At 38.3% G+C, this 26,419-nt stretch overlaps 1 protein-coding gene across 1 annotated transcript in view; it reads left to right on the top strand.

The window, feature by feature from the left end:
* Positions 1–26,419, top strand: part of LOC150085635 (TNF receptor-associated factor 5-like) — a 53,451-nt gene that overhangs the window by 12,234 nt on the left and 14,798 nt on the right. Inside the window, exons 2-5 of the mRNA XM_090374628.1 lie at positions 1,633–1,743; positions 7,862–8,002; positions 19,968–20,063; positions 22,027–22,164. Of these exons, the coding sequence (XP_090230754.1) occupies positions 1,633–1,743; positions 7,862–8,002; positions 19,968–20,063; positions 22,027–22,164 (486 nt within the window). The remainder of the gene's footprint in view (positions 1–1,632; positions 1,744–7,861; positions 8,003–19,967; positions 20,064–22,026; positions 22,165–26,419) is intronic.

Below are 26,419 nucleotides of genomic sequence, written 5' to 3'. Positions count from 1 at the left end.
ACAACTGAAGTAAAGAGAAGTGCACTCCTTTTTCCTTGGGAAATTTTTTAAACGCACAAAAGCCTTTCACTTTTTAAAATTCACATCTTCGAACCATACTGATTCAGAGGAGAGTACAGTAAAAAAACAAATAAGCTCTTGCTAACACTTAATGACAAAAATAATCGGTACTATAGGCCCTTTCTCTAAATAATTCACCTTATAGAACATATAAAACAATTGTAAGCAGTGACAGAAAATCAGCAACAGATAATCTTTCAAGGCTGTGTGTATTTATATTTCACAATGCACACAGTAAAATATAAAAACAGCCTTGAAAGATTATTTGTTGCTGATGCTCTAATTGCTGACAACTGTTTTTGGCTATTTGCTTATCTCTCTCTCTCCCTGTCATCCCAAAAGCAACTTTCTTCAGTAGTGGCTCTCGTGTTATTTATTCAGCATAAAGACTCCATTTTACTCTTGTAGTTGTTTCAATAGTCATTCTCATCTTTAATAATATGTTCAGATAATTGAGGCTCTAAAACATCTAAAGATCACATTTATTTTCTCCTCTTTAATAACAAATACCATTGTAACTGATTTAATTGTTCAATTGGTTTATATGTGACGGTGAACAGCGAAGATGGCATTTCTGAAGAGGATGATGATTAATTTATGAAACGCCTGAAGCATACAATTCGTATACGGGGTTTTCAGACACATTTCCGTCTGTACTCGTTTGAAGGGATCTGGGTTCGAATCCCTTCGACGGCTAGAATAATTTTCAAAGTCTTCTCCAACAGAGGCTGTAGTTAGCCGATTTAAGGCAGAGGGTGTAGAATGTCTCCGTAAGTTATTCCGGGTTTTTCAGCCTACACAACATGCAGATTGGCCCACATCAATAGACATAAATACTCTTATGGTTATGAGCGCACGCTTAATACAAATATTTTTATATGTATTTCATATTATTAATAATACAGGGTGATTTTTTATTCATCCTACTATTTTTTTTCTGTGCAGCTTCTCAAGCATCAATTTTTTTGTATGAAAAACATCATTACTCTATATAGAAAGGCTTGGAGATTTAATTGGCAACTCTGAATACTCTCCAGGGCTATCCTGGAGTTCCTGAAGAAATTACTGCCAACAGGGTGGTTTCTAACTGCTGCCCTGAAGTGTATGGCAAGAACTGGGTAGCCTACAATGCCACCTGATTTTATCCCTAGTGATGTGTTTTGTATCTCTGGGGTCATATCACAAACAACGTTTCAGAAGAATCCAGAAACATTTCTGCGCTGAAGAAAGCGATTGAAGATGAAATTTATGTCGGTGAAAAGGTAAGATCATGTTCTTTGCGACTTCGCACTCCTATTGTGGCAATTTTTTGATAAACGTGGAGAACGCACTAAACGTGTGGCATTAATTTCACAACACTGCTAAATGATCGGTGTCCTGTCTATTTCTGTACAACATTTTACGCTCTTCAGTTGAATAAAATTATATTATGAATCAATAAAAAAACACTCGCAGGAAGAAGTAGGAGTGTTGTAAATTTACTTATTCTTTGGTTAAATATATTTAAGGAAAACTAGAGAGATAAGGTAGTTTCTTCACAGTGAATTATTTCATGTCCGTTTCCTCTTTCAGTTTAAAGAAGATATTGGAGGCCTCATTTCTTCCAAGATTAGCTACTTGGAAATATTTTGTGAAAATAAAGATTCTGGGTGCGGCGTTACGCTTCCGCTTTGTAATCTAAAGGTATGTGTTTTACATGTGTTTGTCAATGTCGGTTGTTCCCCCTCCCCCACCCCAAATACTACTTGTTCAAAACGCTTTATTTGTTCAAAACTTCAAAATAATGATTTATAATTCGTAAATATTTATAAATCATTGTTTTACTGTTTAAAATAGAAGTGATTGTAGGTGCTTCTTTTATCTTCTGTCATTGACAACTGTTCTTTTTTTATTACCTGGAAATGAATATTTCAGGAACTAGAATACTCGAGACTTTACAGTAAAAAGAAGAATTCGTCAGGCAGAAGATCGAAATGAAGTGTATTATGTTCGACAAAACCATGGACAAATCCGGGTCAATTTAAGCGAGCATCTAGAAGTTTTAATTCAGTAATCTAACCCTAGAAAACCGGCCCATAAACACAAGCCGTACAGACAAAAAGACAACTGAAACCATTCTACGGGTTGTTCTTGCCACAAGGGACTAGATGGATTGAATGTCGATTACGATTCCTCTGCCTAAAGGATGTCAGGCGGAGAGACGGGAGGATTTTAAGATTTGTAACATGTCTTGCTATTTATCAAGATAGGAAAAGCAGTTAATACACATTTCTAAACAAATTATTTTAAGCTTTGTCAAAATTAATTGTTCAATAGGGTGAATACACCCTATTGAATACACTCTATAATCCACGATTATACATTAAACATGATTTTAAGTTTTTATGGAGGTTTTTTTTTTTTTGTTTTTTGAAGTGGCAAAAAAAAAAATGGTAGTTTAACACTGTCTTGAACACAGGTGAATCCAACACAGCGTATGAAAATAATTTTCTTTACAGAAAATGCAGAAGAATAATATTCAATAACACGCTTTTTAGGGAGGTAATTGTCCGAATTTCCCCTACCCCCATGAAATCGGCCATTGGTTTTTTTATCAATTAAAGTCTAATGAGAATGTGAGACTAATGAAACCATAGGGCTATATTGAGAATCTATGAAACAGAAAAAAATATATATTTAAGCCGAACCAAAAATATAAAATTCGAGATTATTATAAAAATGGATTAGATGGATACAACACAAATTAAAATTACTAAAAATTGTTCAGCATTTAAAGGAAAGATATTGAGTATATCAAAGACCCAATGAGCAAAAACGAATGTCTATGGATTAGTAATGCCTCGTCAACGGCGAGGATTTCTGAAAAGAAACGCGTTTGATAAGAATAAGGTGCCATAATAAAGTGGCAAGGAGGAAAAATAATATGCCAATAAAATATACGATACAGCACAGTAAACCTCACTTTACATTTATACAACATGAAATGGATGATAAAGTTTGTTTTGCAGTTAATAAGAGAAACATTTCACATAAAGTACCTTGGTGGTCAGCTGAATTAGCCGTTAAGGCATGAGGTGTTTGACCTAAGGAGGAAGTATCACAGGCTGAGAAGTCGGGGTGCTTTTGAGGCTGATGTATATAAGGATTTGTATAAAATTAAAAGGAGGTTGTATCATAAAGCGTTTTATAATAATACGATTAAGGCATGGCAAGATTTGGTTTTTAAGTTGGGAATACTGATCCCTGGGAGCTCCTGTTTAAGCTAACCAGAGATAAACTAAATTTAAATAATGCAATAAGTACAGTTACTTCTGATAATGGGGAAACTATTGATTGGTTAACAACTATAAACTATAATAAATGATAAATTATTTTAGGGAAGAGAATCTTAGGTACATTCGTAATAATGATGTTGAATTGTTTAATATTACTGAATTTAGGTCGGTTTACGCTAAACTGAATGTAAATAAAACTCCAGGAATTGACAAGCTTGAAAATAGCTCTATTATTAAATTTGTAGATACCTTTCCTGATCTTATATTAAATATGTTTAATAAATATTTTATTTCTGGGACTGTACCTGGGTTCTGGAAGACGGCTTTACTAAAATTAATAAGGAAACCAGGCAAACCAGTTACTGAGGTTGTCGGCCTATCTCATTGTTCCCAAATCTTGGTAAAGTGTTGAAAAGATTGATATTAATCAGATTGGAGGCTTTATTTTTGGCTAGGAATTTAGATTTTCCACTTCAATTTGGTTTTAAAAGGAAAAGCTCGACAGAGGATGCAATACATGATCATGTTAATTACAGAATAAATTCTAATTGCAAATGTCTTGGTCCTCTTCATTGATTTTGAGGGGAGGGGGGGGGGCCTTTAACTATGTTTGACATGAGTGTGCTGGCCTCAGAGCACTACGGTGCCCAGATTTATTATCCAGAATAATTAGAGATTATTTAAATGGGAGAAGAATTATTGTTAGGGCACCACATTCTAAATTGAACGAGATATAAGGGTTGCCCACAGGAATCATTGTTAGGACCAGTCTTCTGGAATCCGGTACTTAATGTGGCTACATGATGATACACTTGTCATAAAACCGCGTATGATTTGGTGTTGTGCGTGCAAAGAAAATCGAGGGGAAAATTAAGATGGTTGTGGATAGTCTGGCCAGTTGGGCTACAGATAATAAACTTGGTATATCTTCTACTAAGACGGTTATGATGCTGATTAAAGGGAAACTTGATTACAATAGGCCTCCTAGTGTACTTATTAATAATAAGCAGATACCTTTGGTCTCTAAAGTCAAGCACCTTGGTATAATTAAAGATATGTCGTTTGTAGCAAATCTTGAGTATCTGAGTGGCAAGGTTAAAAAATTTACTGCCTCTATTGTAAGGATTTCTAGAAAGGCCTAGGGACTCGGTAAAGGAGTCCTTGGGTTTTATTATAAGGTTATACTCTTACCTGAAGTATCATATGCTGCTTCTGTCTGGTTTAAGAGAATTAATGTAATTAAATTTAAGAATAAAAAGGTAAAGTGCAGCCATTATCAACCCACTGCAGGATGGAAGCCTCCTCAACAATTCATGCTGACGGAAAATGGACCATAATCTGCCACGCTGGTCCAGTGCAGGTTGGCAGATCGATCGTATTCAGCAGTCAGGGGCTTGAACCCCGGTCTAGTGAAAGAGCGTGTGCTACTGCACTCCCGCTCCTGACCACTCGGCTACGGAGGCCTTAACTCAATTCAGAGATCATGTTGCTAATAGTATTAAGAGAGTGTAAAACCGTCTCTACGCATGCAATGCAGGTAATTTCTGACACCCTTCTGTTAGATTTATATATAACGTTTAGGGCATTCAGCTATTTTTTGAGAAAGGGAATTCAAATTTCATTTTTGGGTATTACCAATGAAATTTTGGTAGATATAAAAAATTAGGAAAAGAATACATGGTTAAAGTTAAATGAAATATGGCAGAACCGTTGGAGCACAAGTAATACTGGATATGTTACTAGACTATTTATTTCAAAAGTAAGTTTTAATACGGGTAAGAAGACTAAATGGCTTTACCCAACCATGGAAGTGTCATATTTGTTAACGGGACATGGCTCATTAAAATCTAAGCTATGTGATCTAGGTCTGTAAACAGATCCCTTGTGCTCCTGTAGGTCCAACGAGACTTGGGATAATCTTTTGTATGATTTCCCAATCCACGAAGAATTTACAAGTAAATTAAGAGCTAGCTTGCCTACGTTGAATAGGGGAACTGAAATAGAATGGTTGATTGATTAAAAACGTTTCAAGCTGTTACAGGAATTTTGTAGGAGCGTGTTCCTTAAAAGGAAGCAGCTATCTATTTTGATTAGTGTAGATTAAGTTTTTAGTACGAGTGAATGACTGTATTTTTTTGTTTCGTGGTGTGTTTTTTTTTTTTTTTTTTGCTCGCGTCAGTTAAGTATTACTGATGCGGGATTGCGCTTTGCGAGTATTCTTTCTTTGGTGGGCCCGTAAAGGGAATTTATATATTTTTTTATTTATTTGTTTTGCCTTGTTTGCTGGCATCAGCAGACTTTGTTGATGCGGGATTGTTCCCTGGGGGCTGATTAAAGCAAGATTTTTTTTTTTTTTGCTGACTCCTAGATTTGGGCAGCCTAGAAGCGGGAGACGTTGGTACCCATCAGACTTACACTACTGCTGGTGGGTGCGCTATTTTTGTGTTATTTAGACAGCATAGTAGACTCATGTGCAGAAGATGAACACCGGAATGCGATTGCCCGGGTGGTGCCTGCTGCCTGATGGCCTGCCTAATATTTTTTTTTTTTTTTTTATGTTCCACTTGGATACACGAATACAGGTAGAGATGGACATCACAGTCTGGGCGCCAGCAGAGACAGTTATACATAAACTGAAGTGATAAAGTTTACAATTTAAAAGATAAGTTAAAGGTATGCAGTACTATGCAATAAAAAAAATGTATGTTTAACTCCTGATCGCATACTATGGCGATAGCACAGTTGGTTGTAAAAGGCCTGGGTTCAAATCCCGTCAGTAACACGAGGTCTGTTTTTACAACATCGTTGAATCAGTCGGTCTCAGGCGAGAAAAACTTTGTTATCCTCGTTTTTCCAACGAGGAAAAACCTCGTTTTGTTTCCTCCAACAAAAACAGGAAATCAACCATAGAATCATGTAATTTACAAACAATATTACGTCTCATAGCCTTAGTTGCTTTGGCGAGCGCACACATCTAGTGGCATCCTCGGAAAAAGGTTGTAATCTTCAAAGCGTTACGAAAACAAGTTTAAAATATCTGGGGAAAAACAAATGTTGTCAAAAACATTAAAAAATTAGCCCACGCACAATACTATACATCATCTGATACTGACAAATGCGTTAATGAGATAACAGACGTAATAGTTCTCAAACTGTTTCAGTACCTCGGTTTAAGTAAAATTAAATGCAATACGGCATTATATCTTTAAGAGTATTGTATACTATTGTTACTTATTCTCAGTGGTGCCCAATGAGAATAAATAACAATAGTCTTCTCTTTTAGTGAAGCGTTGCTTATTCGAGGTAGTGCAATACATGGCAACTCGTTGTGCAGGAAGAGCACAATATGAGATACAGATAAAATGGTGCCCTTCAAACTACTAACGTAGTTTTTTGTTCAAGAGTTGTCTATGGTGTGTTTACACCAATATTATACAGTACCTTGATATACGGTGAGATTAGGTTTGTTTGTTTCGGGATTTATTAAGCGCATTGGCATCTATGGCCATTGCGTGTCAGTGAGATTAGGAGAAATTCCACTGAGTTCAGTGAGACTTGCCTTCATGATTTACGTCATGCTTGGGCAATGATTTGTTGTGTTCTTTTGCTTAAAAAGACTGGAATAAGCTCAGCATACATTAAAAAAAATAAATAAAATATAAAATAGTGGAGTGTAAAATTTTGGTACTGAAATACTGTATAATACTACGTTATCTGACAGAGTAATCCCTGTGGAGGAATTACTGTGTCATTTTTTGCTATAACTTACGGTATAACGAACTGTGAAACAGAATAATTATGGTTATAACTGGAAGCTGTGACGAACCAGTCCGATAGTATCAAATCTGGCGCCTCCGTACGTAGCCAGGTGGGCAGGAGCAGCAGTGCATAGCACACGCTTCTTGATTAGACCGGGGTTCGAGGCCGTGACCGCCAAATACGGAGGATGCGGAAAGGTCAGGGAATGGCCACCGCATATCCCAGGAGCAATATGGCCTTAGTTGCTAATGCTCCTAATATATATATGTATATATATATAATCTGTGATGATTTAGTAGCAAATGGAACACAGGTATTTTTTAAAATTTGTTAAGCGTAAGTTTTAAAATTTTATTGAAGCACTAGAGCTTAGATACTGAAATTACAATAGGCATTATCAAGCCCTTGCCCACAAAAGTGTGGAGAGGTATTAGTTAGGTATAAAATGAACAGCCACGCCTTGGTGTTAGTTGCATGCCCAAAGTTACATGTGGACGTCCAACCTTATGAAACAGACTGGACCATGCAATTTTTGAAACTGCATTTTGTGAAAACGTCTTGTATATATACTATTTACTACCTTATAAACAGAATAACTTATCCTTAAGTACTATGTGTTAGTGAATAATAATGTCATCAATGTTTCCAAACGTCAAGAACACTATCTTGGGCCACACGGGACACCTAAATACTAACAAAAACAGCACTAGTATTTACAATGGCAAGCATAACGCAGAAATGATTTAATATATATTTTTTTCTTTTAGATGCATCTCAAAAAATGTCCATACTCAAAAGTTCCTTGTCCACAAAAGTGTGGAGAGGTAGTAGTTAGGTCTAAAATGAACAGTCACGTCTTGGTGGACTGCCCGAAGTTACATGTGGACGTCCAGCCTTATGAAAGAGAGGTAACAGCATTTCTTTTCCATTTTTTGCCGGGTTGTAGCTACAGAAACCAAACAAAATAAACATTCATTTATCACCATTAACAACTGATGTCACAATATGCTATATGACTTCGCTACATTTTTTTAAGCATTGTGGCACAAAACTTCTAATCCGCTATTACTTGTGAGCTACCAGGTCCTAAACAATACATGCAGCAGCAGGAAATAAATTTATTAAATTTTTACTGGACAAGAAGCGGACCTTCTTACTTGAAGTTAAGGGAAAAATCCTAAAAAAGGTTAAAACTGCCAGTTAGATTTCAATTGAAAGGGATTATCAAGATATTAAATCGCAATTCCTGTGTCATCCTTGAAACTTACATTTTCAATAAAAATTCCATCGTTCTATCACGGTCTTAAGCCTTTTTCTGGGAGGTAGACGCCACTTGAGCGCAGTTATATGGGTTTGCAAATGGCCCTCTACTTTTTTCGCATTTTTGTTATGTTTAGCAAGCATTGACGTCTTGTGAATTACAGGCAGACACATTAACATCATCGCCCCGAAGAGCAATCTAGGAATACTGGGGATTTTATCTAAGTATAATCCAATGGTATAACGGCATTTGGCACATGTTCAGAATAGTCAGTGTTTGGCTCGCAGTATCGCTGAATTCTTCTTGAAGACATGGTGACTTTAACCAGTTATCCATATGTTTTTGAAGAACAATTTCTCATTTCTCCAAAATCTAGATGCTAACTTTGACCAAACACTCTTTCAACAAAATGGAAGAGCTAGACCGCATACGCAAATACAGTCAGGTGTTTTCAGTGAGAAGTTTTACCATTTAGCTTTGTCTAATCGATTTCCTACACATTTTGGATATGGACAATTCCAGCTACCGTGCTCTCCAGATCTGAAGAGCACGGTGGCCGGAACTTATGTCAGTACACTTCTTATGAGTTTTCTTCAAGAAGATATACAAATTTTCACCTCTTATAATAATCTGAACTATCGTGAAGCATTCTTGCTCTGAGGTATTCCTTGAGCGGCATGATGCGTATGTGAACTGCGTTGTTTGAAGATAATAAAGCACTCACAATCTAAGTTGGTAATACGTTTATTTCCGAATTGGAAATATGTATATAATGGGCTCAAACGTTTAGTGGTATTTTCTTACCACTTCTTCAGTGACAGCTGGCTTTGCAATATCACCATCATAAAAGATCACTTCGGTCATAAGTTCTTGTGACCGAAGTAGCGGTGAGAAAACACCCCGAAATGTTTGACCACATTATGTACACATTTGCAATTCGGAAATAAACATAATACCAAAGTAGGTTTGGAGTACTTTATTATCTTCAAAACAATTCGTACTCTGTTCAGTCGTTGGTCGGATATTTGAGCTTATTCAAAATCTCTGAATGTTCATTTACTACACATGTAAACAGCATTATCTAAGTCCATTTTCCGCAAGTTATGGCGTGTCCGCCCGTTTAGGTGTAGACACGCCATAATGTGCTTGAAAGAAAGAGCATAATCATCAAAAAAATGTAGGGTACAAAACGTGGTAATACCAAATTCTTTTGCCGCATTTTAAAACACATTTTCTTTCAAGCAAATGCTCCCACAGCCATATTTTTATAGCTTGCAATATATTGCCTTTATAAATTTACAATGAAGGTTTTTCTTTCGTTGTAAGCTAATACATTTTAGGAATATTTGGATTAACAAAAAAATTCGTTGTACTGGAAGCTTCGTCGAAACTATTTCGCTCAAATGAGGCTGGCAAAGCGCTAATAATAAAGGAAGTCGGTTGGGACCTAGCAATATTTTCGCCATAATGAAATTTCGTTAAGATGGTATTCGCTGTAATGTACTTTACTGTACAGGGATTCCATTACAACGTAAGCGCACCCACGGCGGTGGGGAAGGGGGGGGAATGATGGGCTAAAGCACGCCCAAAAACATTGTTTCGTGTTATATAACTGTACGGTGACGCTTGAAAAAGCCATCAATGTGGAACGCTTGGCTGCTCCATCTCAAACAATATTTCTAGATGCACACTGCATTGCAGAGTAATTGCAGTAACTTTATTTTACTTTTGCAGATTAGTTTCAACGTCTACCTACAACATCCATACACCTACCTTTCACACCATTAAGTTGGAACACCAGAGATTATCTTAATTTTTAAAAATTGGTTTAACAGTTATAAATTACTCTATATATAAATGAAACAAGTAACATCACGTTACAGAAAAAATTTAGTTTATTCAGTATTCCATAAATAAGTATTTGCAAAATTTTCAAATACCTAGCAATATCTTGGGTACAGATCCATATCAACCGAGCTCTGCTGAAAATTAAGGTATTGATTCATCTGCTCTCGTCCAAACATGATCGCAAATTGCAGGGAGAGTCAAAATTATGCATACACACTTTAGCAATCCATAGCTCATCAATTAGATGAACGATATGTATTTCTTTTTTTCAGATTGACTGAAACCCATAGAAATGACGGAGAACACGCAATTAAGTTTTGATGTGAGAAAGATTCTTAAATGGTACTAGAAATTTGAAATTGTCGTAGAGGTTCAGCGTGCATGTGAGAAACAATATGGAACAAGGGCGCCTACCCGTCTGCGTGATAAATCCGAGAAACACGAAACTGTACACAATGTCAATAAGACAAGCAGCGAGAGGAAAGGACTTCAAGAAGTATCAAAACGTTGAAGCTGTCAGGAATGCATTTGAACGATCTCCACAGAAGTCAAAAAGGCACTATTCACAAGAACTGCAAATGAGTCAGTCGAGTGTTATAAGACTCTTAAAGGACATAAGTTTGAAGCTTTTTAGACTGCGATTACTGCATGCAATACAGGCAGATGACCCAGATCTACCAACACAATTTTGTGAGTGATACTGCTATAAAACGGGTGGAGTCAGCGCTTTTAAGGATGCAATTGTATCAGATGCAGCCTCGTTCAAACTAAATGGATATTTAAATCTTTAACAACTATGTTAACTGGTAAAGTGAAAATCCTCACCTCACTTCGCAGCAAAATGTTAATCTGCCAAGGATAACTGTGTAGATTGGAAATCCCTGTCGCGGGATTATCGGATCTTACAAATTCAACAGCATTGTTACTTGGTAGAATTATCTTTAAATGTTAAGGAATAATTCTGGGAATTTTGAACAAGAGATACGTCACAGGCATGGGTGCCGGCAGGATATTCTGCAAGATGGTGGTGCGTGTGGCAATAAAATCTTTGTTCGCCAAATTTTCGAATAGATGCAATATCTTAATTAAGTCATTGCATGCATAGTATAGTGTATAGTGTGTTTAGGGTCTAACGGCACCAGGGGTTTCTCCCATCTCCGCGTAATATACATTGTGGTGTTATACAGAACACTGTAGAGGCCAGAGGTTTAAAAGTGTGTGGATATTGTGGCGTGTAATGTTTTGTACCGTTGTTCATCTGGTCTTTTAGCCGTTGGGTCTCAAATGAGGCCCACTGTTGCCCACACTATACCTCGTGGAGGCAGACCAGGTACACCAGTATTTTAGAAATTTACTATTTACTCTGGCAGGTCCTGCCACCTAATTTCCTGAGATTTCAGTGGCTAGGACCTAAAAAAAAAAAAAAAAAAAAAAAAAAAAAAAAAATGGAAGCGGGGGAGAAACGCTAGAAATTGGGTCAGGCCGAGATATAAGTTATACGGGTTGGAGTTTTTTTTTTTTTTTTTTTTTTTAATTTTAGTGTGGGGCTTGTGTAGTTTTGGCAAGGGTCAAACGCTAGTCGCAAGATAGCTAGAGAGGGAAGGTAGACTGAAGAGTGGAGGGTGAAAGACAGAAATATGGGGTCAATAGTGAAGATAACCCCAAAAGTCGGCGGGGCAGGCCCATGCCTCACCAGGTGAAGATAGGGGATGGCAGGGGGGGCTACAGAGTAACCATTCCCTGCCAAGGGAAGGGAAAGAAAGTGAACCAAGTGAGGGTACCCGGTTCAGATCGCCTAATGATGTTTCGGCAGCAAACTGCACAATGTCTTTGTCAGGTCTTCGTATGCCATTCCTGGGACATGTTGTCCCGTCCGTGTGAGTGGTCAAGTCCAGATAATGACTCCAGTTTAAGCCAGTGGTCAGATCCAGGTTAAGTTAATGATTAGTTTTTCAGATTGTAGCTGTTAGGTTTTTGTTTGGTTGACACATCTAAGGATCTTTATTGTGGATGACGAGTGGTTAATTTGTGGGAAAATTCCAGCTAAGGTTGTGGGTATGTTCTTCTTCTAGTAAAAAGATCCTGCGCAAACTGCGTTAAGGCTTTATAGTTGTCCTCGCTCTCCAGGAGATATTGTTCTTGGTTTATTGGCGAGAAACGTATTGTAGTTATTAAGAGGCAGCGGAGGTCTTCGTATAGTTGGCAGTGGTGCATGAGGTGCTCCCACGTCTCTGGCTGTCCACAGTGGCAGAGAGGGGTGTCACTCAATCCGAAACTGGAGAGTTTTGCTCTTATTGCGCCGTGTCCCGTGAGCAGGTAAGATGTCAGCAGTCCCGGTGAAAACCAGTTTGGGCTTTTGGGAAACACTAGTTGATTATCCGGTATGAATCTTCGGGTGACTTCCCCTTTTGTCGAAGTCGTCCAGCGGGTTTGCCAGGCCTGCTGTAGGTGGGTGAGAAGGCGTTTTTTCTCGAGTTTAAGATCGTTTGCCGGATCAGTTGTGTAGTCTAGGCAGGTGATTGATTTTCCTTTGGATAGTTGATAAAGCAACCCACAGCGGACGATCTCCAGGTCCAGGGGGAGAGCGCCCAAGAGAACCTGGAGGGCGTGGGTGCTTACAGTACAGCAGGCTCTCGAGATTGTCAGTAGGACTGAACGTTGAATTGTCTCTAGCTTCCTTTTATTTACTGCTGTTACCGCCTTGTGGAACCAGATTCCTGATGCGTATGTTATTGCTGGTAAGAAGACTGCCTTATAGAAGAGGGCTAGGGTCCTCTTCTTAAGCCCCCAGTCGCGACGAGTGACTCTAGCTATTAGTGCGGAGTATTTTTTTGATTTTGCTTCGGAGGTAAGTAAGATGGGGTGTGAATGACAGATTTTTATCCAGCAGAATACCAAGATATTTAAGTTCGGTGGAAAGCTTAATTGTTGTTTCCTGAATCTTTATCTGGGGAGGCCTTCTGATATTGAGAGAACCTTTAAGTAGGATGGAGCAGGTTTTTGTTGGGGATATCTTTAAATGATTTTGGGTGGCCCAGTCTTGTAGGATATTTATAGCATGGTTTGCAGAGATCTCTAGTTGAGTTCTTGAGTCTGCCGCCAGCATCAGGATCAGGTCATCCGCATAGGCCTGTGATCTCACATTACCAAGGTCGAGGTTTAGAAAGCTGTCGAGCACCACGTTCCAGAGAAGTGGACCAAGTACTGAGCCTTGTGGGCATCCTCTATAGATTGGTCGTGTGACTGAACAGTACGGAGCACTGACGGTTACTGTTCTGTTTGCAAGATAGGTTTTTATACAATTGTACAAATTAGCTGGTAGTTTTGCTTTCCGGAGTCTGCCGAGGACGCTTGGCCACCAGAGGGAGTCAAACGCCCCGGCAAAATCCACTGAAATGACAAGGAAGTATTTATGGCTGGTAGTGGTAGCTGCTTTGACGATATTCTCTAAGGCGTCCACCGTGGAGGAACCCCTTCTAAAGCCGTATTGGTTGTCAGAGTGAAGGCCAGCCTTGGAGTAATGAATTTGTATTCTATTGCTTAGAAGATGTTCTAGGAGTTTGCTTAGTATGGATAGAAGAGCGATGGGCCGGTATGACTCCGGAAGGTCTTGTGGTTTTGTCGGATTCTTGAGAATAAGCCTTAATTTTGCAGATCTCCATACTGCTGGGAAATGGCCTGCTTCAAGGCAATGGTTGAAGAGGTTTAGGATCTCATTTGGGATGGTTTCAACAGCCTTCTTTACGATCTCGGGCTCCAGCATATCTTCTCCTGGAGATTTCTTGTTTTTTATTTTTGCTGCAGCGGTGTCCAGTTCTTCCTTGGTGAATCTGTCTTCCACTTGGGCCGTGGTGTATGTGCTGTTTTCCTCACATAGTAGTATTTGCTCTGGGGTGCTTGGTGGCATGTGTTGATGGAATATGGCGTCAAGGATGTTATTTATAGATTCGGACCATGTCTTTGTATACGTGCCTTGTGGCGTCTTGGTTGCTGGGATGACTTCTCCCCTGGGGAGTTTGTTTGTGATTACTCTGTAGACCACTCCCCAGGGAGCAGAATTTCCAACTGTGGAGACTAAGTGCTCCCAGGAGCGCTTCTTCCTTTGTTTAATCAGGGCTGTGTATTCATTTCTTGCTGTTCGGTACTGCTGCTTGAGATACTCTACTTCCGCTTCCGGCCATGTCCGTCTTGCGCGTTGAAAATTTTTCCGCCGGGTGTAAACCTCCCGTCGCAGTTGTTGGAGCTCTGGGCACCACCAAGGTACGGCTCCAAGAGAAGGTTTCTTCCTTTTAATAGAGTTAATTGAGCTTTCAGTGACTAGACTTACAATTGCCTTTTGGTGCTGGTCTGGGTTCAGTCCAACTGTGCTAAGAGAGTGGGCAGCCATGATCAGTGAATCCTTAAATTCCTGCCAGTTTGCCTTGTCAATTGCAAATCTATGTAGAGTTTGTCTTATAATTGGTTGTCGGCTTACTGATCGGTGCAGTTGGAAAGTTATTACACGGTGGTCCGAAGTGGTCCAGCTTTCTCTAACTGTCCAGGATGAAAGGTGTCGTGCAACGGATCTTGTGGCCAGGGTGATATCAATTGTGGCTTCCCACATTGTACTAGAGAAGGTCGGTAGGTTATTTGGTTGGTTCAGAATTGAGAAAGAACTGTTTGAGAGATATTCTTCCAGTCTTTGTCCGTTGTTTGTGCCTCGTCTATCTTGAGTTTCACTGAACCACGCTGGCGACCTGCAGTTTACGTCGGCGGCAACGATGATTTTCGCATTTGGGAATTCCAGAGAGATGCTTTGTAAGTATCTAATAATCAGGTGAATATCTTCCCCCGGCCGAGAGTAGAGAGAAACTGCGTAAAATTCCCCCAAAGGGGTGATGATATGGGCACAGGCTGCCCAGGGAAGGCAGTAATGTGGTATTTTGGTAACAGTGAGATCAGAGTTTCTGACCAGAATAGCCGCCCATGGAGTCTCCCCATCCACTTGAACGATCTTATAAGTCAACAGATACCCTCTGACTGCCTTACTATGCGAATATGGCTCTTGAAGAAAGAGGATATCGAGGTTCTCCTCATCTGCCTTTTTCCTCAACTGCGCTGCAACTGCTTTAGCTCGCTGGGCATTAATTTGTGCAAATTTTACAGTGGTAGTATTAAATGGTTTAAGGTAAGTCCCCATAATCGAGCCTTAGTTGGAATGTGCTCTTAGCTTTTGTGTAGACAGGGCATTTATTGTCCCGGATGGAATGATCTGCCTGCATTTTCATTGATTTGCAGCATGCATAGCCGAGCCAAAGTTTCATGTAGAATATTTTTTGCAAAATTTGTATTGTTTTAATGTTGCACCACGCTGCCGGCGCCCATGGTCGCAGGGGATGTTTTGAATACCTTCCAAGATCTCCGAATCTAATGCTTAGATTTTTTTTTTTTTTAATGGGATACCTGAAAGATAAGGTGTATGCGCAAAAATCAAAAAACGTTGGAGAATCTGTGGAAGGTGATACAGCAGGAAGCACACAGAATTTCAATGATTTGTGCACTGTTGTATGTAGTAGTGTTCGAAAGCAGATGTCGTTATGCATGCGCGCCGGGAGATAGTATTTTGAACATTGAGTTTTTAATTTAAATAGAAACAAAACACAATTAAGCTGTTAAATAAAAAAAAGTATTCAAATTCACAAATTATAGATTGTTAAAGTGTGTATACATAATTCTTACTCACCCTGTCTATATTTATTTGGAATACGATAGGATGGAGGTTGCCAGGAAGTTACCTCCACAGCACTCTCTCCTTGAGCTCAAAGTTGCAGAGGATGCATAGTATCAGTAAACATTTCCCAATGTGAATTTTAACATACTCAACTTGCTGAACATCAACCCGGATCTACGATCGGCTGACAAGTCCTATCGCAATAAAATATTTGAATCTCTTTCTGTATGTAAATGGCAGCTGTATCATTGCCGGTCCTAGCCTGATGTTATTTTATATTTTAATTACTACATTTTGTTATGTATTTTATTTACCTTTATAATGTAACTGGATGCCTTCTGATTATCCGGTTGGATGGTGGTGTAAGTAGCGCAATTCTGTATTTCTATCTTGTTCATTTGTAGGAACAGTTTATTGTAATATTTCATATTCCTCTGGTCATTGTGTACGGAATCTCGTGATTTTATCCAATTTAAGTTAAAAAAGCATCGATTAGTCCAAGAGGTAATTAAGGGTTTACATCCCTACTCTTTTCTCGGACGACGCACATAAGACAACCAATTTAAATTGAAAAAAGGATGGTTGCAAGATAGATTGCGAAATTTTCTTATTGCCATTACAGTAATTGATTGTTGGAACAAAGTTCCATCTGGTATCATCGAAGTGGACAGCATGAATAAATTTAGGGAAGGATTACACAAATTATTAGGAAAAGATATACAGATATGAGTACATTTTTTGCCGATTCTGTATAAGCTTGCTACTAATACTAAATCACAGTCAATCCTGAAATAATCATAATTGCTCTATTCGTGGCAAGAAATTTTCTTTTTTCTCCTCTGTTTTTCTTTTTTTTAAAGAAACTTCTGAACCTTTCTCTAACCTCCACATCCGTAGACTTAACCAGATGCTGGAAGTAAGATTTACTTTTTAAAAGCAGCGTTATTCATTGCATATTATTTAAAAATAACTAAATTCACAAGGCATAATACGTTAAGAGTTTATTATCTATATAATATCGGTGTGTAGATACACCATAAACAACTCTTAAGAAACTACGAAGTAGTTGTTGTTGACATCATTTGCTCTGTTTCTCATATTGTGCTCTGCCTTCACGACGAGTTGCCATGATTTGCACTACCTCGAATAAGTAACGCTTCACTAATAGAGAAGACTATTGTTACTTATTCTCAGTGAGTACCACCACCCAGACTGCACCGTTTCAAGGTTATCTTCACAACTGGGTCGTCATGTCTACAATACCAGGGTACCTGCCCATACATTGATGATAGGCCAATATCTTTGAAACGGTGCCGTCTGGGTGGTGGTACTCACTGAGAATAAGTAACAATAGTCTTCTCTATTAGTGAAGCGTTACTTATTCGAGGTAGTGCAATATCATGGCAACTCGTCGTGAAGGCAGAGCACAATATGAGAAACAGAGCAAATGATGCCAACAACTACTTCGTAGTTTCTTAAGAGTTGTCTATGGTATATCTACACACCGATATTATATAGATTGCATATTATGAACAGTATATCTGCTACTGTTAGTTTTTATGCCTCTGCATTTAAAAAAGTTTTATTTTGATGCGTACTACTCTTCAATTTTTATATTTACTAGAAGTTTCTGTTACTCCTTGTGGGTTGTCCAGTACATAAATTTAACAAAAATTCGAGATTATTGTTTTTCGAACTATGACCATTATAGAATCTAGCAGATTTTCATGTGGAAGTCAGGATACCACAGTTGTCACCTCCCTCGGAACCAGTTGAGCCAGATATTAATTTTTCTTATTTGCCGACTCAGTAGGAAAAACTCAATGTGAAAGTTAACGTTATCCTAAAAAGAGAATGTGAAACAAGCTGGAAAAAATGAAACAAGGTGGAATACAAGATAGCGAAATTAACTTGTAACAGTCTAACAAAACTGAACATTGTAACGAATTATATTCCTCTCAGATTTTTAGGTGTATACTACGGTGTTTATGCTATATGTATGTGTTGCTATGTGTAGTATCAGTTTATTATATGCGTATTAATTCAAATAATTCAGTTATAAAATACGAGACTACGTTTTTTTTTGACATTTATATCATGTTTTTTTTTTCTTGAGCGTACTGAGTTTTTATCATTCTCTCCTTCCCTCAAAACATTTAAACTTGTTTTTATTGTGAAACTCTGATAGCATATCTGCTCTCATAGTTTCACAATAAAAGTAACGTTTTCCATGGCTTATGATTGAACTGTTCACGCTGCACTGGCGAGCAGAACGTACAAAAATAACGGAACTCTGGGCACGACAAATGGAACCATCTCTTCAAATTAAAAAAAAAATGTAAGGAATAACCAGATTATATCATCATGTTGGCGGAAACTAATATGTAGGATAAAGTAAAACATTAGGAAATTTAAGCCTCTTGGGCTAGATTAAATAAATGAGATGAATGATCTCGTTTTTTATAGTGAAAAATTTCCTTTACAGAGTCAATCGACTGCTGCATGCAATCTGAACGCAATTGGATGCACCTTCAAGGTGAGAAAACAACATTTGTATATTTATTTTTGTTAATTCCCTACATAGTATTTCATAAAAACGGAGAAAATTATTTTAAAGTGGCTATAAACATCCAACTCATCAAAAATAAGTTGATTCACCTTTGACCTGGTTTTCCTCACTTTTAGAACTATCACGGGTATGACAGCTTATCAGTTATCTGTCATAAATATGTAAAAAGAGATAAAATATGACTCATCTTATATCAAAGATAAGGATCTTTGTTAATATCACTTATTCTCTTTTCATATCTGTTCTCCAATTGTGACCTGCACCCCGTTCCCCATAGGTGAGGAAGCGCCTTCTAAGTCTGCGATGATCGCGGACTAAGGATAACAAAATAAAACTATGCTTCGAATTAAATTGGGAGACCATGGTGGTAGGATAATGAGGGAGGCAGTAGCAAGAAATGTCAAGGAGGCAACAGAGGGATGAAAAAGTTACAATATGACTATTATATACTGTATGACCTCAAAATGATCACATTACAGTCATCTCATTTCATCGGTTTCAAAATGGCGACATAACTGGACCACCACATCTTCTAAGAGTAGTCTTGATATAAGATAGAAATTTAAAATGATCATGTTGCTGGTGGTCCTTCAAAAGTGGATCAATTACAGTGCCGGTTCAGAGAGGTGATCTCGACGTGTGCACCATCTGTCGTACAGAAACATTAGAAAATACTACAAATTAATTCACAATTCCACCAGAAAAATGCGCATTAAAAAAAGTAAAGTACTCTTTATTGTACAATACAACGATAATGTATTAGGCCCAGTGAGGAAGGATCAGGGTTACATATCGGGAGTCATGCCATTTGTTATAAAATGGCTTATGAAATCGAGGTTTGCATAAAAATAAGCTAGCTTTTTTTCCCCATAAAAGTATTAAATACGTAAATAAATTTCCATTTATACTCTGTCCAGCTATCACCAAATCCTGAGAATACAAGTTCACTGTAACCCTTTAAGCGTACAGTTAAAAATGAACTTGTAAACTCGCGATGTTTACATAGGTTGCCATAGCACTACAGTCCGTCCTAATATTATTTAAAAATGAGCTCTTATACAAACAAACAAACAAACACACACATCAAAGGATGCTTCAAGACGACCGGTCCGTTCTGTTTCTCTTCCTTTCCATTAGCCGAGTGGCGAGGAGTGAGTGCAGTAGCAACCGCTATTTGAGTGGTCTAGAGTTCAAACCGTGACTGCTAAATACGATTAACATTTGTATTGATGATTTATTGTAAACTCCACTGACCTGGTGGTCGTGTCAGAGTATAAATAAGAACATTTTTTAAATTGTGTATTTAGCCAACAGATTTACGACACATTGCAAAAATTGTTCTTTCATTTAAAAAGTCAATTATTGCAAAGGCCCGAGATCAGTACTTTTATTAGCACTTTTAATCCAATTTCATGAATCAAAAGTGCTAATAAAACTATACATACTCAAGTCTTCCACTTTTTTTTTTCTTTTTCGCTTTCTTAGGGAACTGCTGAAGAACTAGCTGAACACCAAAAGTCTCTCGAAATTCACTGGACACTAATGGTAAATCATCAGATGATGGTAAAAGAGCAAATCGAGGTAAATTTCTAACCGATATTCAGCTTTAAAAAGAAAGCTATCTCTTGTATATTTTAAAGTTTAATATTTTGAACTCAAAAAATATTGAATATATTTTACTATCAGTTGGTGTATTATGTCGAAAGTGAAACTGCAGCAATTAAACTAAAAGGATGCTTGTCTTCGAAAAAAAGAAAATGTTTCGCCTTCCTGTAATTGTCTTCTCTGTTAGGACTTAATCTGGAGTCCTAACACAGAATTAAAAAAAAAAAAAACCCATATGGAGAAATGGCCCTGTAGTTCAATCATTACATGTTCAATTTCATTCAATTCATTAACTATGGACATTGTATCAATAAAAAGGACAACTACCTTACCAGTAATTCCTTTTGCTACCACATCAAATAACCAAGTTTTTTTTTTAAAAACACCCACGCCTGCAGATTTAGCAATGGCGAGGTGAGATTTTTCTGGGTGGTAAGTGGTATCTCTAATCAGTTTGCATATAAGTCGTGCTTCACATCTTCAACCTCTCTATTAAATCAGGCACATACGCTAATCTTGTTAAAAATTCAAGTTATCCGCATTCGTAAGATTTTAATAAACATTTAGAACTACCGCTTTAGAAGTCTTAATTTCCTGGCAAGAATTTTTAATGCAGTCGTTCACAGACATCTTGTCTTTTACTTGTATCCCTTTACAACAGATACACAACAGGAATTTACCTATGGCAGATCTTCGATCACAAACTAACTCCCCCTGGAATTTTGTTATTGAAAAGGTAAATTTCTGAAATCAAATCTGTGTTGTTTACATCGACCTTGCTGAAACTTTTTACGAAATCCTTGGTGCCAAACTTGCATACTATGGAATACTAAAATTACTGTATGCATAGAAATCGTGTCATCATTTAAGACAACACATTCACGTCGTTCACCCTTCGGTCTCCATATCTTCATTAATGTTTTTGTCAATATGATTGATAACTGAGTATTGAAGATTAAGCATATAAAATTCAACTGAAATTAAATTTAAAAAAGTTTATAAAAGAGAAGGCGTGGTTTGAAATATCACAAAAATAGTAATATTAATATATTTTATGAATAATTACGCAGTACTGCAATAAAATAAATCAGGAGCCAAATATTTTACTCATTGATATTTCACTGAACTTCTTCCTTCCCTAATCATATTTTGATCATCCTTTCATATCGATGATATTTTTACACAATTTGAAACGCCCTCCCAAACTGATATATTTTTTAAAAGCATCCATTTGATTAATTTGAAATTTATTGAAGTATTCAATCCATCTTTGTACCCACAAATCATTTTATGCATATCAAAAGATCTCACCTTTAAGAAATATCACTTCTTCACCGAATTTACGATCATTTAAATTTTGCAAGCGCTTCAAGGAAACATTTTTCTTCAATACCTAATTTCAGTATTTCATTCATTTAATGCACCTAATTCGTGACCACTATTATACAATTTTCGAAACACCCAATTCATTTTATTTGCTTATGAATATGCTACGAAACTGCACAACCCTGGGATATGTCATTTAATGGTAATTCAAAGAAATGTTCGTATTGAGATATGTTCAATTAACTGGTAACATTTTCAATAAGACAGTAACCCTTACACTGACAGATTAGTATCGCTTATTGTATTTGATATTCCTAATCCAATCCAATATAGTCTGTGTAATTCCTTCCAATAAATTCCTCTAACTGCCATAAAATTAAACGTTAGATAACAACGAACTGCCATATGATATATGTGCGATGAAGTCCTACGGTAATGTTCATCCACTAAAATTCAATACTTCTGCGCGGATGTTCGATGTGCCAAATTCCTTTGCACCTAATGTCGTTTCCCGATTTGCAAAGACTAAATCCAATTTCATAACAGAAATATTTTAAACTCTAACTGAATAATAAATCATTATTAATAATATCTATTTTAATTTCCCCTTTAGGAAATTATGATGGTAAGAGAGACGTTCCGAAACCAGCTGAATGATGTTAAAAGCGAAGTGGAAAGCCTAAGAACAGTCTACAATAACAACATTCAGGCGTTACAGTGGGCAGTGGAAAATGTGTGGGATGAAATTCGGGTAAATAGCCTTAGAAATTATTACATTTACTGACAGAAAAAAAAATTACAATTTAAAACAATATCGCTGAGGTGATAAATACCATTTCAAACATTTTACTTTTCTGGAGATCACAATCAGAAAACTTTTAAATAAACTTTTTCTGATGTTTTTTTTTTTTTTTTGTAAATAAAAACAGGTGAGCAGATATATCTGGATGACAGTTCATACATCAGTAATCGTTCCAGCAGAAATGCCCTGGTATGAGTAAAGCACATTATTATTCATGGTGGGTGGGGAAAACAATGGCATTAATTGGAGGCATTAATCTTAGGAAATCATATTATGTCTCCTAAGAGCTGTCGGTAGACCTCACTGGTGAAACGTTGGTCCATATGCACCAGGGATACTAGTTCTTGCCAGCAAAATATGCCCCATATTATGCAACCATCGCCGCCTGCCTGGATAGTAGGCACCATGTACTTATTTGGACTCATCCCACTACCACATTCGTTTCCAGTCTTCCAGAGTTTGTCCGACCAATGTGTTGTTGACACCATGGCATTCGATCAACAATCAGCAGAAGGTGTCTCTTGGGTCGTCTGAGCGTGCGGTGCATCGTCATTTGGGATATTGTTCTTCCATTTCCCATATTGTACTGCGAAGTCAACTGTCGCACAGTGACCTGTCGTTCAACCCATGCAACAAGCTGTACTCTACGCTCATCAAACATCCACCTTGCATACAATTTTGTCGGGGGGCGTTATTTGACCAGTTCGACACCATTCTTTGTGCACCTTAACACAGTGGGCCGTGAGACAACGTATAAGACGTGTCGTTTCCGATATGGAAGCACTCGACCCACGAGCTCCTAGAATCATGCCCTTTTGAAGCTTCATGATATCTTTACTATGTCCCATAACTGCTAATTTATCATTTTGACTTGAGCAACCAGATGCAAATTACTACTGCTCTAGCGTACGAAGCTTTTACACTGCTAGCTATGCAGTACAGTCCATTAAGGATGGGGTAGTCAATTCATGATCAATGATCATATATTTCATATTCTTCTTCTTCTTCTTGGTCCTTAGCTGGCAGCTGGGGGAGGCGGTTGGCCACGCAACCAGTATGCTGCTGTAGGTGCCGCAGGGTTTCGGACTTGCTCTGTGATGTTCTTCCATACTTTACGATCCATGGCGTCAGTCCTGGCCTGGTTAAGGTCGAGACGTCGGCTCTTCAAGTTATTTTCCACTTGCTTGGCCCACATTTTCCTAGGCGCGGTCCGTTGGATGCTCCATTGGGTGGGTCGTTGTCTCCAAAGGAGTGTGATGTGCCCATTCTACATACGTGGCCAAACCATCTCAGCCTTCGCTTCTGGATTTGGTCGGCAATGGTTGGTTGCTGATGGCATCTGGTGTGGATGGTATCATTAGTGATGCGGTCACGAAGTGAGATGCCCAAAATCTGCCGCAGGCATCGCATTTGGAATACCTCAAGTTTGTTTAAATCTAGCTTGAGACAAATCCATGTTTCTGATCCGTAAAGGAGAATGGGCAGGATCAAAGTCCGGAAGAGTCGGATTTTAGTCTTTGAGGAAATATTGGTCCTCTTCCACAGACACCATTTGAGCGAGGCTAAATTTCATATTAGTGTTGCACGAGAGAAAATCTTTCACCAATGTGCATTATATCCGAAAATTCTGTTTGTTCTCTGGTAGTTTTGGTTTGCTGGACGAAAAAACCCGAGATCCAGAAGGAAATAACCTTGATATCCCCACCTAATACCGATCAACTCAGCCATGATATGAAAAAATCCATAAAAGTTCCTCGTGTCATTGACAGGATTCCAACACAGACCTTTTCCACATGGTGGAACTTGAATAAGACAGACACGTTTATCTGATGAGGCACTTCAAGAGTTTTTGTATAAAGCAAAAACTGGACTCAGAGGCTCCTTCAAGCCTGAAGTAACAATGTATCGCCGTTACATAACTGCGGTTCTGAAAGCGAAGTGGCCAACTATGGTGAAAAATACAATACAGAAACATACAGATATAAATTATAAAGGTTTAGGAAAGGGGAAAATGCTTAACTAACATGATTGGCTGTTTAGACAGGGTCATTCATGAGTTAAATAAAATAATTTTGATATTGCTTATTTGGATTTTAGCAAAGACCAGCTCATTCCCGCATGTGAGGTCACAGTATAAGATTGACTATTTGGGATCACGGGTATGAATCCTTAGATATATTGCGGGATGGATGCAAAACAGGAAGCAGAGGGTTCTGATTAATGATTACTCTTTCAGATTGTGCTGGTGTTCTCCCCAGGATCAGTACAGTGACCATTGTTGTTTCTGATTTTTTTTTTTAATGAAATTGACGAAGGTATATACGACGCCAAATCAAAATTTGCAGTTGTCATCAACATTGGTTAGGGACTAACGCTAAGTAGCGTTCCTTCAAGATTGACTTGGATATTTTTCAAGGATGATCGAAAAAGCGGCAGCTGTGTTTTAATGGTGTCGAATGCAAGGTACATTTGCATTTGGCAGCATTAAACACTTGGGAAAGAAGAATCCCAAAACAACATATACACTAGGAAGGGCTGAATTAATAACGGTAAATGAAGAATGGGACGTGGATTTTGGAACACAGGAAGTTCTCTGTGCAGTATAAACAGGCAGCAAGGGGGAAGGGGTCTGTGGTGTCCTATATATAATTTATCGAACATTTGCATTTAGAAACAAAGGTCATAACCCACTGTAAAAGTCAATAGTGGGGCGGCACTTGGAATATTACTTGAAAAGCTCCAAAGGCGGCAGCGCTTGTTGAGATAGGCAAAACTGAGTTCGTATGAAAAAAAGACTTCGAATGCGTTTGTTGCGGAGCTTGGTAACTTAGTGGAGACCTCACTCAGATCGGACAGTAAAATGAAGGAGAAATTATCACGGCTATAAATGATTCTAGAAGTAAAAATTATAAACTGAAATTTCGGGAAGGGGCAAAAAAAAAAAAAAAAACCTATCACAACAGACCACCCATATGTACTGCGTTTCCAAATTTAGTGTTTGCTCTGATCTGATCGAATTGCTTATTTTGCTGGACGAGAAACTCAAATTTCCGAGGGAGAGGGAACCTTGCTATTCTCACCTGTGACTGACTAATTAAGCCAGAGACTGAAGAGAAAAAAAAAAGGTTCCTCGCGTCATTGAAAGGATTCGAACCCTGGCCTTCTCCACCCGGTGTGGGGAGGACGGTGATTACAACCACTGTGATACCAGCGAAGACTGAAAAAGAGGTGTGTGTGTGTGTGTGTGTAAGGCGGCACCTGAACGTAGTTCGGGGACCATCTTATCTTAGCCACGGTGCACTGTGCAGATACAGAGCTCTGTAAAAATTCCGTGTAGTGAAAGTTTATGTAGTACTTGTTTTGTTATCTATGTTATAAGCATTGGGTTTGCCCCTTAGCTACAAGGAGACAGCAATCAGATCACAAACTGCCCTCAGTATCCGTCCCTGCCATGAGAAGGTGGGCTCTGCTATCAAATAACGCGTACAGCCTTGAAAAAGCAAGATAAATGGGGAAAGAGGTAGACTGGATTGTAGTAAGTTTTCTTTTAGCCAGCGAATCGTTAGCTATTGGAATCGGTTACCACCACGGGCAGTTGAGGCTACCGCTTATCAAACACGTTGGAAAACCAACCCTCGATTCATATTTTTAGATATTCAAAGCAGTTTTACTAAAATGCAGAAATAAAGCAGCTACTAAGAACCGGCGTATATCTGAATTAAGGTTCCGAAAAAACACACACACAAAAAAAAAAAAAAAAAAAAATTGAACTGAGGCTTGAACCCACTTTTAATTGTTTGTTATTTGGTTTTTAAGAGCATAAGCAACTAAGGCTATATTGCTCCGGGATATGCGGTGGTCATTCCCTGACCTTTCCGCATCCTCCGTATTTGGTGGTGACGGGCTCGAACCACGGTCTAATCAAGAAGCGTGTGCTACGCACTGCTGCTTCTGCCCACCTGGCTACGGAGGCGCCCACTTTAAATTGAAGGATTGCCAAAGAAATAAATTTTCTAAAATGACAAAGTTCTGGTAACAGAGTTTGACCTCTTAAGTTTTAACATCTTATTGTCCACGAGTTGAGTCGAGTTGTGCGTTGTTTCGGGCAAACAACACACAACTGTGCTTTTTATTTGTAATGTGGAGCAACCCCCCCCCCCCCCTTGAGAGAGAGGATTTCTTTAATTTTTGGCAGGCCGGATAA

The sequence above is a fragment of the Mastigoproctus giganteus genome, chromosome 5 (assembly GCF_048544385.1).
Source record: "Mastigoproctus giganteus isolate SK-2022 chromosome 5, ASM4854438v1, whole genome shotgun sequence".
In the NCBI taxonomy this organism is placed as follows: domain Eukaryota; kingdom Metazoa; phylum Arthropoda; class Arachnida; order Uropygi; family Thelyphonidae; genus Mastigoproctus; species Mastigoproctus giganteus.
The sequence above is the reverse complement of the archived record's forward strand: the minus strand, read 5'-3'. Positions and strand labels throughout refer to the sequence as shown.